The 16,769-nt window shown below is 39.7% G+C and overlaps 1 protein-coding gene across 1 annotated transcript; it reads left to right on the forward strand.

Moving 5' to 3' along the window:
- The first annotated feature begins 324 nt into the window (after positions 1-324).
- Positions 325-15,525, forward strand: LOC124160932. Its single transcript, XM_046537067.1, has 2 exons — positions 325-787; positions 15,217-15,525. Exons 1-2 carry the CDS (start codon positions 648-650, stop codon positions 15,479-15,481), a joined length of 405 nt encoding a protein of 134 aa, XP_046393023.1. The 5' UTR covers positions 325-647; the 3' UTR covers positions 15,482-15,525.
- Positions 15,526-16,769: the final 1,244 nt, after the last annotated feature.

The following is a 16,769-nucleotide window of genomic DNA, read 5'->3' on the forward strand; positions in this document are numbered from 1 at the left end:
GCGTCTTCGAAAGAGGAAGTCACCAATTCGTTGGTGTTTCTAATTAGTTCTCTCCATAAACCGTAAGCAGAAACTTGAATATACGTATCATACATTAAATCGTGGATCTATCAATCTTCCGGGTTTTCGTCGCGTTGGTTAGCAGAGGTTGACGAATGTTTCGCCGGGATTCCAATCAGGCGTCTTCAGATCGAAGTGAATCCGAGAAAAACTGTCGCCAACCTCTGAAAACCAACGCGGCAAAAACCCGGAAGGTGGAGAAATTCACGAATCCAGAACGCCACGGAAACCTACGAGCCAACATGTATTATACATGAAGTTGGCGCCATTTGAGGAGAGGCTGTTTTTAGTTCACATATATGTCGGTAGGTAGATGCTTGCGGCCGAATTTTGGGTTCGGAAGTTCCTCTGCCTTGCTTCCACAGCCACCACCACGAGTGAATTTCCCGTTAGCAAAGCGGGATTTCCGTTCGGACCCAAACCACGGTTGCGTACACGTGGGGACGACTCGTCCTCAAACAAAACAGGGTTGCGAATGAATGAATGTGCGTGTGGTGATAGTCGCACTGTCGTTGATGTGACGACAGGAATCCTTGACCATTTGAGGCTCAGGAGACTTGTGTGGAGTCGAGGTGATAGCCTGGAAGATGGCCGAAGGAATTGCTGTGAATCCTGTGAATGCAGTTGGGTGGAAGATGCCCGAAGACAATTCAGTGAATGCAGTCGGCTGGAAGATGCCTGGAGACAATACATTCGGGTGGAAGATGGCCGAAGACAATGCAGCCGAGTGAGTTTACTGCAATATTCCATCAACTTCAGTATTGTAAAACAACATTTGTTATTGAAATATTCCACCGGTTACATTATAGATTTCCATGGTTGGTGTCAACATGCATGGGGCAATGCATGATCGGTAAGGGCTCACACCGTCTCCTCGGATGGGCATGTGTTACGGCCTTTTTTTTCGTTGATTACGAAGAAGTAGGGTATTGCATGCTGCATGCTGGTGTACACTTTGGCAAACACCCTTGAGGTGGCTCGCATGTAGATGTTAAGGTTGGTTTACGTTGAATATTTTTCGAACAACTCCCGCCTTCCTCCCCTCCCATTCAGGCTGGAGAAAAATTGTGCAACGAAATTTTAACCGTAGATAACTGATGCCTTCAGGAACCAAAATCACTGATGATTTTTAGGTCGAAAACGCACCATTTTTTGAACTACGAAAACTTTAAGCCAATAGGGTGGTTTCCTATTATTTTTTTATTGCCTAAATCGAAAGATTATTACTCCTGGAGTACGTATTTCACGCTTTTAGATTTCCTTTTCCCTACCGTACACGTATATATACGTGTGGACGTTTCCTGACCCGGGAGACTACGGGCGTATATGTACGTGTGAGATTTTCCCGGTCAAGAAAACGAAACCCGTATATATACGTTTTCTAGCTCTCCCCCTTTCAGGACGGTCGTGGGTTTAGGTCGCCTTTGTCTCGGGACCCAACGCTTCGGGGTTTAGGATTAACCCTCCGAATCCGGGAGCAGGTACCCGGACCCTTCGTCTTTTATAACCCCTCTCAGCGGTAAGGGACAGCGGTCATACAATTGTTCATAGAGTCAATTTTCGAAATAAATATTTGTTCATTTCTCAAGAAATATAAACTAAGAATTGGATTGTTAGTCTTTTGAGCAGCGTTTAGAATTTTTAAACGAAATTCTACGACAAATATTAACTTATATCTCGAGTTATGTATAAACATCAACATGGAAATTGTTGCTGCGTTAAATGCTTTGATAATGGCCTTAGAACTTCGTTTAAAATTTGACAATGCTCAGATAAAAATGAGGAATTATATTCTATGTCTGTAATTTACGTGCAAGCAACAATTATCCATTTGCTAAATACATATAAGCAATACATAAGTTGACCGCGAATCAATGCCGCAGGTATGGTCGTAAACCCGGAAAGGAGGGAGCACAACTACTCTCGGAGTCCGAGATAATGCGGAGTCCCACCGTGGAGGGGTCGAAAAAGGTTCAGCGAGACCCTTCTAAACGAATGCCCTCCAAAAATGCTCCGTACCAAGAGAAAGAAGAGTCTCTTGGGGCTCGGTACAGCAGTCAAGCTAAGACGAAAACTCCGCGGTCTCGAAAGGGTTAAATGACGATATCTATTTTTCGCGATTAAATGAAAAGTGAAAATTTTCAAGCGCGCGAAAACGCGACGCGTAAGTAGGAATGATGGGAAAAAGTCCGTGTGACGCATTTCTGGTTCCCCCTCCCGCCTTAAGGCCGGGACACACATAACCGCACCGAGCCCGCGCCGACACACGGCCGCGGCACGGACGATTGTTGGTGACGGTGGTAGGAGAACACACTGGCCCGTCACTGCCCCGTGCGACGGCCGTCAGTATTGTCTCATTTCTGTTCCTAGCGTGGTGTGTTTTTCTGTTCTCGATCATGTTTTCAAACTTTCGGGACAGTGATCAAGCGGTGATTGCCTTGGCTCTAGATGAAGAGGAAAAAGAGGAAACTTTGAGGAGGCGAAGAAAGAGAACTTGGGAGGACAGTGCATAGAAATCAAGACCCATTGAGGGAGAATTTAATACCCTGTTTCATCGTCTCATGGATGATGAAGTCAAGTTCTTCGGATATTTTCGAATGACAAAAAATACCTTCTTCTCCATTTTCTCCTCAACAAGCTCCAAGAACATCTGAAGAAGAACGATACTTTTTGGAGGAGATGTATTCCACTAAGAGAACGTCTGGCTGTGTGCTTAAGGTATGTGCCCATATTTGTGCGTTTTTAGGAGGTGTACATATATGTGTGTGTGTATATATATATATATGTGTGTGAGTCCCAGTCAGGCCGCATTTTTACCCTCTGATTTCTGGCTTTTTTCCACCTACCACAGCACCGTTGTCCTCGTCCTTTTTCTATTCCATGTTCCTATCCCTTTCTTTCCTTACCTTTGAATTTATATGTATATATTATATATATAAAATCTTGATGAAAGCGCACTAAGCGATAATATAAGTATGTGGCCGATCGAGGCGAACGAACAAAAATTGTACTACTAAAAACATAGACACACGTAAAAAAAGGGACACTCCTGGGTTGAAAAGGCGTTTGAAACGCCCGGGCTAAACATCGCCCATTAAAAGCCAAAACAAACCCTACCCTCCCTTTCCCCCCTCTCCCTTTCCCCTTCTTCCACCCCCACTACCTCACCAAGGAGGGCGACTAGAGGAACTTACCCTGCCTGCAGCAGTTCACCTTCAGCACTGAAGATAGCGGATCAATCCGCTGAAACGTCTGAACGTTTTTTTTTTGTGAGTGTCCCTTTTTTTACGTGTGTCTATGTTTTTAGTAGTACAATTTTTGTTCGTTCGCCTCGATCGGCCACATACTTATATATATATATATATATATATCATAAAAAACCCTAGGGTGGGCAGTATCAGAACACACAATAAAGAATAGAAACTAACACTCACTAAATAACTAAATTTTCGGTGGCATTACCACCTTCCTCGGAGTTAGGTTAAAAGACTCAGCCAAAAAAATCTTGAGTCTTTTAACCTAACTCCGAGGAAGATGGTAATGCCACCGAAAATTTAGTTATTTAGTGAGTGTTAGTTTCTATTCTTTATTGTGTGTTCTGATACTGCCCACCCTAGGGTTTTTTATGATATTTACCTCGCCGAGGAACATTTCGAAGTGTATATATATATATATATATATATATATATATATATATATTTATATATATATATATATATATATATATATATATATATATATATAAATATATATATATATATATATATATACATACATACATATATATATATATAGTGTATATATATATATATAATATATATACACTTCGGCTTATTCTATATATTTACTTCGGCTTCGGCACTTATATCGGCTTATCCACCACTCCCCTTTGCATCCGAATGAACGGGCATCGCTCTTCATGCAATAGCGTTTCTTCTGTTTCTGCTTCCCTTCCAGTCGCCGTTCATGCTTCCTCCCACAAAGCTATGTTTGACCAATGCTATAAAGTGGGAATATTAGCCTCCCTCCCCCCATCTACCACCCCCCTAGAGCTGAAGGACTTGGAACAGGCATGCATATGGGCTTTCCGTGCGTTTTCTGGTCCAGGAATCAACCGCGCCCATTAGAAAGAACAACCAATCCCCGTCCACCGTTTTTCCTCCCTCCATCTTAGCCCTCTCCCTTGCACCCTTCCTTATGCCCTTTCCTCACTTTCCCTCCTCTTCTCACTTGAGAAAGATGGGCTGCGTCCCATCGAAAATTTGTAAAAACAACCTTTCCCCGTAAGTTCCTCACTTTTATTTTATTTTTCGTTTTTCTGTCAATTTCTAAGTTTTTTTGTGTGCCCACCCTAGGGCAAGAAGAAGTTCCTTTACATTATTTATATATATATATATTATATATATATATTTATTTTTTTTTCTAATTTCTGTAGTTTTGCATAATTGTATAAGAGAGTCACCAGTGGTAATAGAAACACAATTTCAAAAAATCAGTACTTTAATATCCAAATTTTTAATACTTAACATGTTAATATTATTATTTTTACAATTTAAAAAACGAGGCGTGGTTCACCGTATGCACGGAAAGTGGATTCGTTATTCGTTGGTTGCTTTCGTTAAGGGAACTATAATGAGGTGATTCATTGGTGAATGATGAACGTGTGGAGGAATCATTGTTGCCTGCGACGCTTTCATTTTTTGATAACTGCTTTAACTCAAAGTCTTGCACAGTGGTGAAAATTGAAGTTTTTACCTGGTTTAGTAATACGGGGTCCAATTAAGTATTAACTCTGATTTTTTTCTGCCTCTTTTTCGGCTAATATGTACGCCATAAGTTGGCTCGAAGGAGACTCTTGCGCCGGTTTTTTATAATTTGATCCCCTTCGTGTAGCATTCAATGGCCTAATAAAGTGGTTTCTTTTCCCAGAAATGGCTTGCGTGGACTCAGCTGGAGGAACTAGAGAGGTAGGCTGAACTGTAATCTGTGAACTTGTACCAGGATATTGAGAAACATCATTTTGGCTTTCAAGCTCACTTTCGGGATCATGTTCAGGCTCTTCCACTCTTGGGTCAAATTCGGAATCATCCCTTTGGTATTCTATTGATGGCACATTTGAGAGGGCTTCTCTTTCCACAATATGATGGAGCAAAAATTCCAAAATGTCTTCGTACTTGTACTTTTGTTTTTTGGCTGCAGCTTGTCCTGATTTTGTCTTCCTCTTCTGTAGAGTTCGACGGAACTGATCTCGAAACGAGGCCCACCTTTTCCTGCACTCTTCCGGCCCTCCTAAAAAATATTCTTTTAGAATAATAATTTTATGTTAAAATCTATCAAAATATTTTTTTTAATAAGACAAAATGAAGGAAGTAACATGTCAGCATTAAATGAAAGCAATGATGGGACTGAGAGCACCAGACTCCGTAGCAGGGCCTGCAATCTTCAAGACCTACCCCGTCTACGAGGAGGGTCAACAGGAGAAGCGTTTGCTGTTCGAGAAAAACTCAAGGATTTCTTTAACTCTCCAGTTGGAAGTGTAGAGTGGCAAGCGAGGGCTGCACTGCGAATATAATACGCCCAAGATTTAACGCCAAATGACATTGGACTTTAACGTACAAGTAGAGATAATATTTTGAACTTCAACTTTCAACTGTGGAAAATTCAACTGTGTTATTGCGTTAATTATACATATTAAATTTTTATTCTTTCTTTACCTCTTCTTAAACTTATTTATTTATATTTTTGTGAGTTCTTGGGGTTTAAGTCCAAATAAATAAAAACCAAATTTAGCCAACGCTTCGATTATAATTGTATATCATCTAAAGGGCTTGGTTATGAAAAAGAAAATTAGATAAACATATGGATAAATTAAATATAAAATGATAGTAGAATTTGGAAGCATAAATATATAAAATTACAATACTGTTTTTAGTTTATAATAAAATAAAATGACAAATTCAGTATTAAGTAATTGAGAAAAGGGAAACACAGGAGTTCAACGTAAATTAATTTGTGGTGCTTGTTTGTTTATGGTAACAATGATTATTTTGTAGTCCATGGTTACATTCAGAGAAAATCAATCAAGAACTGGGAATTTCCGCGCTTCTTCAATAAGTTTCTCGCTCTCCATGTTGCACGAGCCCGCACCGTCACCGTCAAAAAGTAAACTGAACTAGTCGGTGACGGTGCGGACTCGGCGCGGTCTCCAAGCACGATGACGGTGCGGGCACGGTGCGGTGGTGTGTGTCCCTACGCGTTTGAATGCATTGTTTTCCTTTCTCGCCGTATCACGTCCAACACTCGGCCGTGTGTCGGCGCGGGCTCGGTGCGGTCATGTGTGTCCCGGCCTTTATGAGGTGACCTTGGGAGAGGCTCTGAGCGCTGATACGATGCAGGCTGCTAGCGGGTAGCTGAGTACCCTGCTGGCTGGTAGCGCTTGGCTTAAATAAGGATTATTAATACCTTATCAAACTAAGAAAACTTTCCGACCTAAGCCAGTTTTAATAAGTGACTATTGAGACATGTTTCCCTGAGCTCTGCGCCTCATGCATGCATTGGTAACCTCAGACGATGTATAACTCCTATCTTCTCCAATAGAAACTAGGTCCTTGTGACGTCACGCGGAGTGGAATCGCATAGGCGCCAATCTGGCCCTTTTCAAATGAGGATAAAAATGGACCATTGCCATTCGTCAAAACCGGTATTTCTAAAACGAAATAATTTGTATATTATGAATACACTAATGGTGGGTAACGAATCGCAATCAATGCCTTTCGTTTTCTTTGATGAAGGAAACTACCCTATTGCTCATATTGGTCTCGAGTTTGTCCTGTTTCCGGTTGCTCTGGACTAGTGATGAGCGATATATTGCTAACTGTGATTGAATCACTGTTACTGAAAAGTAGCAATCACTGTTGATGATTTATTACTCGAAATCACTGTGATTGGATCACTAGATTCGGTGATGAAAGAACAGGCTGCTACCAAGTGATTGGCGATATATCGCTACCTGTGATTGAAGACAAGTAACCGATCACTTCCGGCTATAATAAAGGATGTCTAATTCGTATTTTATGATGAATAAGACATTATTTACGAAATATTCAGTTAACAGTTTGAATATAAAATATGTTAAAATAATACCAACGGGATTTTAATGATAGCCCATTATCAATTCCTTTACCATATCAAATTTACTTAATTATCGTAAAAAATATATAAACTCAGAATCAGAACTATTCCCTCAAAAAAATATTTTGCCTAATTTTCCAATTTTCAATAAGTTTATTCGTTCCTTTTGAGGAGAGCTCATTCATTGGAATTGGACAAAGTAGCAGCAAAAGCAGCGCCACAATTCACCGCTTACTTACGAGTAATTCTCCTCGGTAATCGCAATCACAGTCAAGAATCACCTTTACTGATAAGTAGCAGTCACAGGTAACGAAGTGATTGGAAAATCACAGTTCCGCTCATCACTACTCTGGACAACTCATGACTTCGAATGCTTGTCCCGTCGGAGGTTGCGATGTATCCGAGGCATCCGACATCAGGGCAAACTACCGGCCAATCGGAGCGCTTGGCTAAAAGTTTCTGCAGTTTAAAAATGGCGCGTTTACAACCTAAATATTATCAGTAATTTTATTTTCTACCGGAATTTAGGGTTGAAATTTCGTGACACAATTTTCCTCCACCCAGTATGGAACTCCCACTTTCAATATAAAATGAAACCTCGTTAAGGTAAGGCGTTTATTAAATCCATAAATCCCATTTTATTGTTCCCCCTTCACCGTTTAGCCTACATCCTCTCCAACACAGAGTTTTTTAGACTCCCTTCAAACCAAACACTCGCCACATCCAAATATCTCCATATTTCGATTTTACCGTATCTCAGGCTTCCCCGACGAATAGATAGTGGGAAGAGTGCTCGAATTTACGCTCCCGAAAAGTTGGTACAAATCAACCATTCGACCTATTAGGGAACCCGAGAAATCTACATCTACATTCTACCCCGCAAGCCACCTAAAAGGCGTGTGGCAGGGGGTGTTAGGACACCAGCCACTTGCACATAAAAGGAAATGCTCATACAAAATTACGGCTGGCATTTATTAAAGTCCTTTACGGTTCGGGGGAAAAGGAATTTGCATATCTATCCGTTTGGCAAAATATCTTTCTTAATTTATCGCTTCTTTCGGACCTGGAAATATAGTGGGGCTCTAATATTATGTTCTCCGTGTCGCTCTTAAAGATATCCATTCTCAATTGTTCAAGCAATCTAAGCCTAGCGCGCAGACTCTGAGTCTCCAGCGGCTTCCAGCCTAATTCGCTTAACTTATGGATAACACTGTATACCCGTAGCAATTTTTGACGAACCTTTGTATTTTATTCAGTTCGTCTTGCCGGCCTCGGTGGCGGTGGGGTAAAGTCCTCGCCTGCCAAACCGTAGGTCGTGGGTTCGAATCCCGCCTGGGTAGGTGATCCCTATCCAGGGCATGGATGTTTGTGTTGTACTTTGTTGATATTGGAAACCTTCGTTGTAAAAGGCCGTTATGTGCTGTTTACGGGGGATGTGATAAATAAATAAATAAGTACCGGATCCCATGCGCTAACTGCATATTCAAGGTGCGGTCGGACTATTTATAGTGCAAAATAGCACCTTTCTTTTACTTTCTCATCCGAATATCTTCCCACAATACGCTTGACGAATCCTAATGAAATCCTAAAGAAACGAAATCTTCCCACTCTCCATATCTCACCTAGAAGTTTCCTCTCGTCGCCCACCATGTCCCGCAGTTCGTAGATTTGAGCTTTCACCGAACGGTCAGAAAGTGGAGGAAGAGGTTCAGGAAAGATTTGGTGGGGGAAGAAAGAGCCAAGAGAGGGACGAAGGTCATTGCTCAGGAGGAATGGGGTAGGCAACTGCCAGACACAGGACTTGAGTACATATTACAAAAGAGGATCCTCAAGTTGGCCTCTATATATATGTGTTGTCGCCCACCGCGTATTTGAATGCATTTACAAAAGTCGCCACTCGCGTCGCCGATGGACGAATTGAACCCAGTTTGACGGAGAAATTAGGTATAATTAGGGGTGTTAGGCGAAATTTATTCACATTATGATGTGATGTATCAAATTCATAACTTTTCATTGCTATTCCTCGCAATTACATCTACATCTACATAATACCCTGCGAGCCACCTCTAGGGTGTTTGGCAGGGAGTGATCAATCACCAGCATGCAGCAAGCATTTGGACTCCCACATGCACACCCCACCGTCCAAAAACGTCCCGTATACTAACAAACTATACTACTATATGCTGTTAGAAATAATAATTGAATTAAGAAACATGCATTAATTTATACATAGGTTAGTAGGCTACACTACAAGTCATGCAATCTATTTACGAGTTCTATTGCTGCCGTTATAATCTCTTATTGATCGTGGAAAAAATGACATTCGGAATCTGTCTGTTCTACAATCTATCTCTCTTATTTTATTTATATGATCTGATCTTCTGTAGTATGTTGGCGTCCGTAAGATATGTTAACTTCGTCAGAAAAGACACTGCTCTTGAATTTATCTAAAAGGTTTAGTCTATTTTTCAATCTACGGTCCGACAGAGATTCCCATCCGAGTTTATCTAAGAGGTCAGTTACACTAAAAAGACTATCGTAACGACCTTTCACATACCTGGCAGATCTTCTTTGCACGCGTTCTAACTCTGTTATTAAGCCTTTTTCATGAGGGTCCCAAACACTGGCAGCGTATTCCAAATGTGGTCTAACGAGGGAAAAGTAGCTAATTTCTCTCACTTTGTCGTCGTACTTTCCTAATATTCTTTTAACAAAACCCATTTTACGATTAGCTTGACCGGTTATTTCTCGAATATGTTTATTCCACGAGAGATCATTATGAAGTCTAACCCCTAGATATTTCACGGATTCAACTGCCTTTAACTGGGTGCCCCGAATGATATAGTTACGCTGTAGGGAGTTATTCTTCTTCCAGAAATTCATTACGATGCATCTTTCCAAATTTAATTCTAACTGCCAAGCATCGCACCAAGCTTGGATAGCAGCAAGGTCATTCGTTAGTTCATCTATATCTTTGCTGGAACGGATTTCTCTGTAAACTACAGCGTCGTCTGCAAATAATCGATTATTATTAATTAATCGATAAATTAAAAACATTATAATGCAAAATAATGGAAAAAAGTGGATCAAATTGCACACATCACCGCGCTGCGGACATTTTTGAAAGCCGATAAAATGCGACTGAAGTGACAACATAAATCAGCCTTCTTTGGGATGGAACTGGGCCTCCTCAATGCAGTCTCTTCGACTCGGGGACGCAAGAGCCGATTCCAAACCAATTTGGGATATGTAAGTAGTACTTATTTTCCCATTTTCCGGAAGTGACGTCACATGTACACCTACGCAATACCCTGCGAGCCACCTCAAGGGTGTTAGGCAAGGGGTGATCAATCACCACCATGCAATAGGATTCCTACATGCACATAACGCGGACATTAAAATGTTACGTAAACTTACAAATTATACTTCCAAATCCATGCAAAGGCAAAACTCGCAAAATACTCATCTAATCTATTTGTGTGTTCAAACGCTACCGTAATAGTCTCTTATTGATCATGGAAAAAAGACATTCTGAACCTTTCTGTTCTACAGACTATCTCTCTTGTTTTATTTATATGATCTGATCTACCGTAGTATGTCACGTTTTATTTACTATGGTCTAAGTGAACTCGCAAGGCGGGTTAAGTGAAAAACACGACGGAATTATGTCAATTAGCTATCTAATACTTAGTGGTTTCAAAAAATTGTATTTTGCTTTCTTTTAAAGCGTCACACTAAGTGTTACATTACTAATTAACATAAATCCGTCGTGTTTAGACTCTTTTTTTCATGAAAAACACGTATAAATTAAAACTTTGATAAAAGTTCAACACATTCAGGCTTCAATTGTGCAAATCCTCCCCTAACCCCCCTCCTTTCTCAAGGATATTAAACGGATTTTCAAATGTTTTGAAGTGTCTTGTACCAGATGATGGCTCAGTGAGCCGAAACGCGTTGTACGCATTAAAAATTCTTGTGGAAAAGTGCGACGATATATAATTTATTTAAATACTTTGATAAAAAATTACAAATTACGATTACCTTTAATGCGATAATTTTCGGAGTAGATAGAGGACGGAGAGTACGCGGCTTCATAGTGCTGTGTGATGCTTTAATCTCTTACCAGCCTTCGGTGGTCGGACAGACTATATAGGCGAACTTCAAGACCAATAGTACGCAAGGGAACTGCATAGTGAAGGTCCAATTCTATTCCTTATAAGGGTGATTTCTGTCGCCACTACGGTCGCATTTTAATCGGTTTTCAAAAATGTCCGCGGCGCGGTGATGAGTGCAATGCGATCCACTTTCTTTTCCAATATTTTGCAGTATAGTGTTTGTAATTGTAGGGCCGGCCCTAGCAGGTGCGGGGCTAGGGGCGAACCTTCAGTGCGGGGCCCTTCACTTAAAATATTAAACTCTATACCCCATCTGCAAACTCGAGTATTTTGAATCCCTACCACTCTCTGGATGTGTTCCCCTCCCAAATTCAGACTTCGTAATTACGCCGTCGTTCACATAAAAACATTGCACAATAAAAATTACTGCATTATTATTCCTTTTTCATAATATTATTTTTTGATTAGCACGGACTTAACAATACAGTAATAGTTGAAATTGTGTTTTCAAAACTATCGTATATTTTAATTTTTTTTCACGAATGCGGGGCCCGGGGCGGTCGCCCCGCCCTAAGGCCGGCCCTGTGTAATTGCGAGGGATAGCATTGAAAACTTTTGAATTTGATGGATCACATCATAATGTATGTAAATTTCGGTCAACACACGTAATTATACCTTATTTCCCCGTGAAACTCGGATCAATTTGTCCGTCAGCGACACTAGTGGCGCATTCTGTAAACCCATTTTAATGCGTTGTGGTTGACAACACATATAGAGGCCGATTTGAGGATCTTCTTTTGTAATGTTCGTGCTAGTAGGGCAAAATCAACTGGAGGGTCACTATGAAGCTGTGCCACAACCAGTTTCGCTAAAGTAACAGCGGATACGTGCCAGCGTTTGAGCATTTTGTTATTTTAAAACCTAAGAATGTTTTTAATGTTAAGAATGTTTTTTTAAACCCTAGAATACTAAAACTGGCTCAGAGTCACGTGGTCACTAAAACTTATTATTTTCTCGACGCGATTGTTTCTACCTTACAATGAGGTTATTTTTTTGCCTTAAACCAATTAAGTTAAAGTTTTGTTATTGTTTAAGTATATTTTAAAGCTTAAGTCATACGTCTTTCATTGAAAATATAGTTTGATAATTTTTTTACTATGATTTATAATAAAAAATTGATGAAAGACCTTCTTTCTCTCATCCCCTTTTGGTATTAGGCGTCGGGGTCCACCAGCCACTTTCTAAACCTTCTCCTATTCTGAGCGAGCTTCTTCACATCATTCATACTCAGCCCGCGCTGGGCCCTCCACTCTCTCCGCATAACCTTCCCACCCCAGCCTTGACCTTCCTCTTCCTCGCCTTCCCTCCGATCTTGCTTCCATCACCTCTCTTGGCTTCCTATCCTTCTTCATCCTAACTAAATGTCCAACCATAACCTAATGCTATTCTTTCCAATGCTTCAATGATCGAGTCTCGCTGGAATTGTGCTCTGATGGTCGTATTTCTTACTCGATCTCTTCAAGTGCGTCCCGCTACACGTCTGAGGTATCGCATCTCGAAGCTTTGGAATCTACTCCTGTGTTTATATAGTTTGATGTAAGGTGCCGGGAAAAAATATTTAAAAACCATACGTTAATTTTATTAGAAAATGCATTTCCCAAAACTTTGGAATTTTAATTTGGCGGGTCGTAAAAATTACAGTAGTTCAGTGATTCAGGGTTTAGGCCTGTATTCAGGGACGCCGACTTACAAAAAATATTGGGGGGCCCAAACCGGGGATCTTGCCACGGGAAATTTTATAAGTAGTGAGTTTTTAGTTTTTTAAGCATTTTAGAGCAGTCATATAATAAACTTTAGAGCCCTGATAACTCCAATCTCGATATCTGGACACTCTGGGGAAAATCGAAAAGAAACACATTTTTCCTCACACCCATAACAAATTTTTGAGGGGGCTCGGTCCCCCTCAGGCCCCATGGAGTCGGCGCCACTGCCTGTATTACACAATAAACTATTTTATAAAAATTCTCTGGCAAATATATTTAGTAGCGTAATAGGTTATCGTTTATTATATATTTCTTTCATAAAATTAATAGATTGGCGTCACCTTTTATAAAAGATTTTGATGAGATATGTAGGTGCTGTATTGAAGACTTTAATAGCTTTCTCTGGCCGCGAGAAATCTCGGAGTGACCATCAGACGATCTTCAACGCTAATATAAGTTCTTCAATAAGTGTCTTTTTTATAAAGGGGTTACTTTTGATACGACAAAATCAAAAGTAGGATCGTCCATTCTCTGATAATTGATGTAGTACTTGACAGAGAAGGGTAGGTATTTATTTAATTTTTTATACATTTTGTTTCTTACGTTAATTATTAGTTTTGATATAAGCCATTTATAATGGCTCAACGAGAATTTTGAGGAGAATTAGTAGGAATTAATATGATTCAAGATGATGAATCGTTTTATTTGGCAAAATTATAAAAATGAAAATGCACATAAATCACACGCATATTTTTCGAAAAATGGTTTTGGGGTATTTAGTTCAAAAAGAAAATCTTAGATCCTTCATTCATGTACCATTAATTGTAGAATTCCGTGCATCCTGGAGAGCTCATTTTAGTATTGATGCTGAAGAAAAATTGACTAAAAACTAGCATTTATTCTAACTTTGCATGGGTATATTGGTATTAATTACTAACCGTTAGCAAATTTTGGTATTTTTATTATGATCTCGGGTTGCTAGGCTGTGATACACGCTTCGAAGGAGCTCAGGCAACCTGAATAAATACGCAAGTATTACTTTATTATTGCTTTTTTGTGTAAACTATGCAGTAAGCATGCAGGGAACCTAATGAATGGTGCAAGATTGTGATTGGTCACCCCTTGCCAATTATCCCAGGGAAGACTCACAGGGAGTTGTAGACAGGGCCGGGCAATATTTCAAATACAAGTATTTTAAAATACATATTTGAAATTCATTTGTAATTTGTATTTGGTTTTTCAAGTACATGACCTGTATGTATCTTGTGTTTTGTTTTTCAAATACAGATTTTAGGTATTTTCCCGTTCTAAAATAAAAAAATACATGTTAAAATACTTCCCGAGTAGCTCTGAAAGCACTACTGTAACATTATGCTTCAGGAATTAACTTTGTTTTCGTTAGAATCTTTTTCTTCATGCTTGCAACTGTCCATAACGTACCGGGACGGGTTATATTTTTTTTAATCTCTTAGTTTCCTTACAAATGTATTTCAAAAGGTACCAATTTAAAATATTATTTTTTTGTTCTTTTTGCGAATACGCAAAGGTATTTTGTATTTTTTTTTACTCCAAATACTCCTCATCCTGTATTCTGCCCACCCCTGGTTGAGGAGCAGTGTATTTTCCTATGAAGTTCGCCATATCTTACGAACGCCGACACACTACGGTAGATCAGATCATATAAATAAAATTAGGGAGATAGACTGTAGAACAGATAGATACAGAATATCCTTTTTTCACGATCAATAAGGTAATAAGGCAGCGATAGAACTCACAAATAGATTAGATGACTTGCAGCGTAGCCAACTAACTTGTGTATACCGTAATGCACGTTTCTAAATTTTCTTATTCATTCTAATAGCATCTTTTGTGTGTACTACGTTTATTGGAAGATTACCTTACTGAGTAGTTGGCCTTTGAATGAATGTGGTAGGATAATTTGTAAGTATGCGTAACGTTTTTTGGACAGTATGGTGTGTGTGAGAACCTTATTGCATGCTCCATGCTGGTGATTGATCACCCCCTGCCAAACACCCTAGATGTGGCTCGCACGGTATCATGTAGACGTAGAGATGTAGATTTTGCATTGACTTCGTTTTCGGAATCACCACCGTGACTCGTCTTTTTTCTTTCCAAAACGCCTTTAGTCCGGACGGCTGCAAGGACAAGAACCTCGAAGGCGAAGGGGACCACCAAGTCCCCACGCCGACGGTGTGCGGCAAGCTAGAAGTTGTAACGCAGCAACCAGGAGCCTCTGACTCGACTCCAGAAAAGCCAACAACACAGCTCAGCCCCGCGGAAGAAAGGAAATTAAAATGCTTGTGTTGCTGCGCGTGTGTGGGTTTTTGCTGCGCTGTTTGCGATGTGATTCTGAAGTGCATATCTTTAGTGGACGCGTGCAAGAGCTACTGACTCAAAAGAGACCGCGAGTGACTACTGGATGCCAAAATTACGCATAGAAATGATATTTGGTGATTTTTCCGGGTATTCTTCCGCGTTTATCCATTTTGTAGGACAATATTTCGCCAACGTTCCAGTTGGCTTCCTCAGGTCCACTGAAGTTTCAGAAGAGGTCACTTCAGTGGACCTGAGGAAGCCAACTGGAACGTTGGCGAAATATTGTCCTACAAAATGGATAAACGCGGAAGAATACCCGGAAAAATCACCAGATATCATCATAATCTCCGTAATGATGAATCTCTCATAATAACTTTGAAACCTTATGCATAGAAAGACGGAATAATGATTGTATTTCACGGGACAATACGACAGACATTCGATACATCCTAATCTGCGTTTCAATTGCATGATTTTATATTTGCTTCTCCTTGTATCGATGGCTTTGTTCTCATCATGCAGAGAAAAAACTATTTACCATGTTTTGTTTTAGGGATTAAATCGCAATTCAGAAGAAATACTTGGATTTAATGAACGACAATGCATCTTAAAATCCTCATAAAAAAATAAACTTCATTTGGGTAAAACTGATTTCATTGGTAGGAACATATTTCGACCTCAATACGACAGTTATCAGAAAAAAAACACACTAAAACTCAAAAAGGGTAAGTACTTATGCTCAAAAAGAATTTTCCATTAATCTAGAGAAAAATATAATTAATAAAGCCGGCATATCAACGCAAACTAAAATTCAAACACGAGACATAATACAAATTTAATGAAAGATATATGCATGAATGAGGAATATAAATTGTTATCATCCTTATAATAAAAAAAATCTTCTATACTGCCTTCATAAGAGGTAACGACACTAAAAATTTCGAAAGCACGATAAAAATCTATTGAAGTTGAAGTTTAGAAGAAATAATTAAACGGGTTTGAAAAATCAAAACTAACATAAGCGGGATTCCAGTTGCCGGAAAAGGGTTCTCATAAAGACAAAGCGGATCACATCTTCATACGCATGAAACGAGTGCCTTTGGCTATAGCATCATTCACGACAATGTTTCGCTTTAGATTTTTTCAATTAATACCTCAAACAGCATGGTAAAAATTTGTATCATGCTTAACCACTACGGTCTGAGCAAACTTAACTAAAATTAAGTCATCCCAGCTGTTTTTCTAGCCCAAATATTCTGTTAATTCCAATCGTTCCGTTAGAAATAGTGGTGACATTACATTTTATGGGTCTCAAGTAGTTTTTGAGAACGGATAGACTTTTCTTTACAGCAACTATTCATCT

This window comes from Ischnura elegans, chromosome 6 (genome assembly GCF_921293095.1).
Source record: "Ischnura elegans chromosome 6, ioIscEleg1.1, whole genome shotgun sequence".
NCBI lineage: Eukaryota > Metazoa > Arthropoda > Insecta > Odonata > Coenagrionidae > Ischnura > Ischnura elegans.

Bases quoted from the DNA above. Each gene is read 5' to 3' on its own strand.
- LOC124160932 (XM_046537067.1), top strand. From the start codon at position 648: ATGGCCGAAGGAATTGCTGTGAATCCTGTGAATGCAGTTGGGTGGAAG. The intron at 788-15,216 runs GTGAGTTTACTG...AAACGCCTTTAG, and splicing joins GCCGAAGACAATGCAGCCGA to TCCGGACGGCTGCAAGGACA.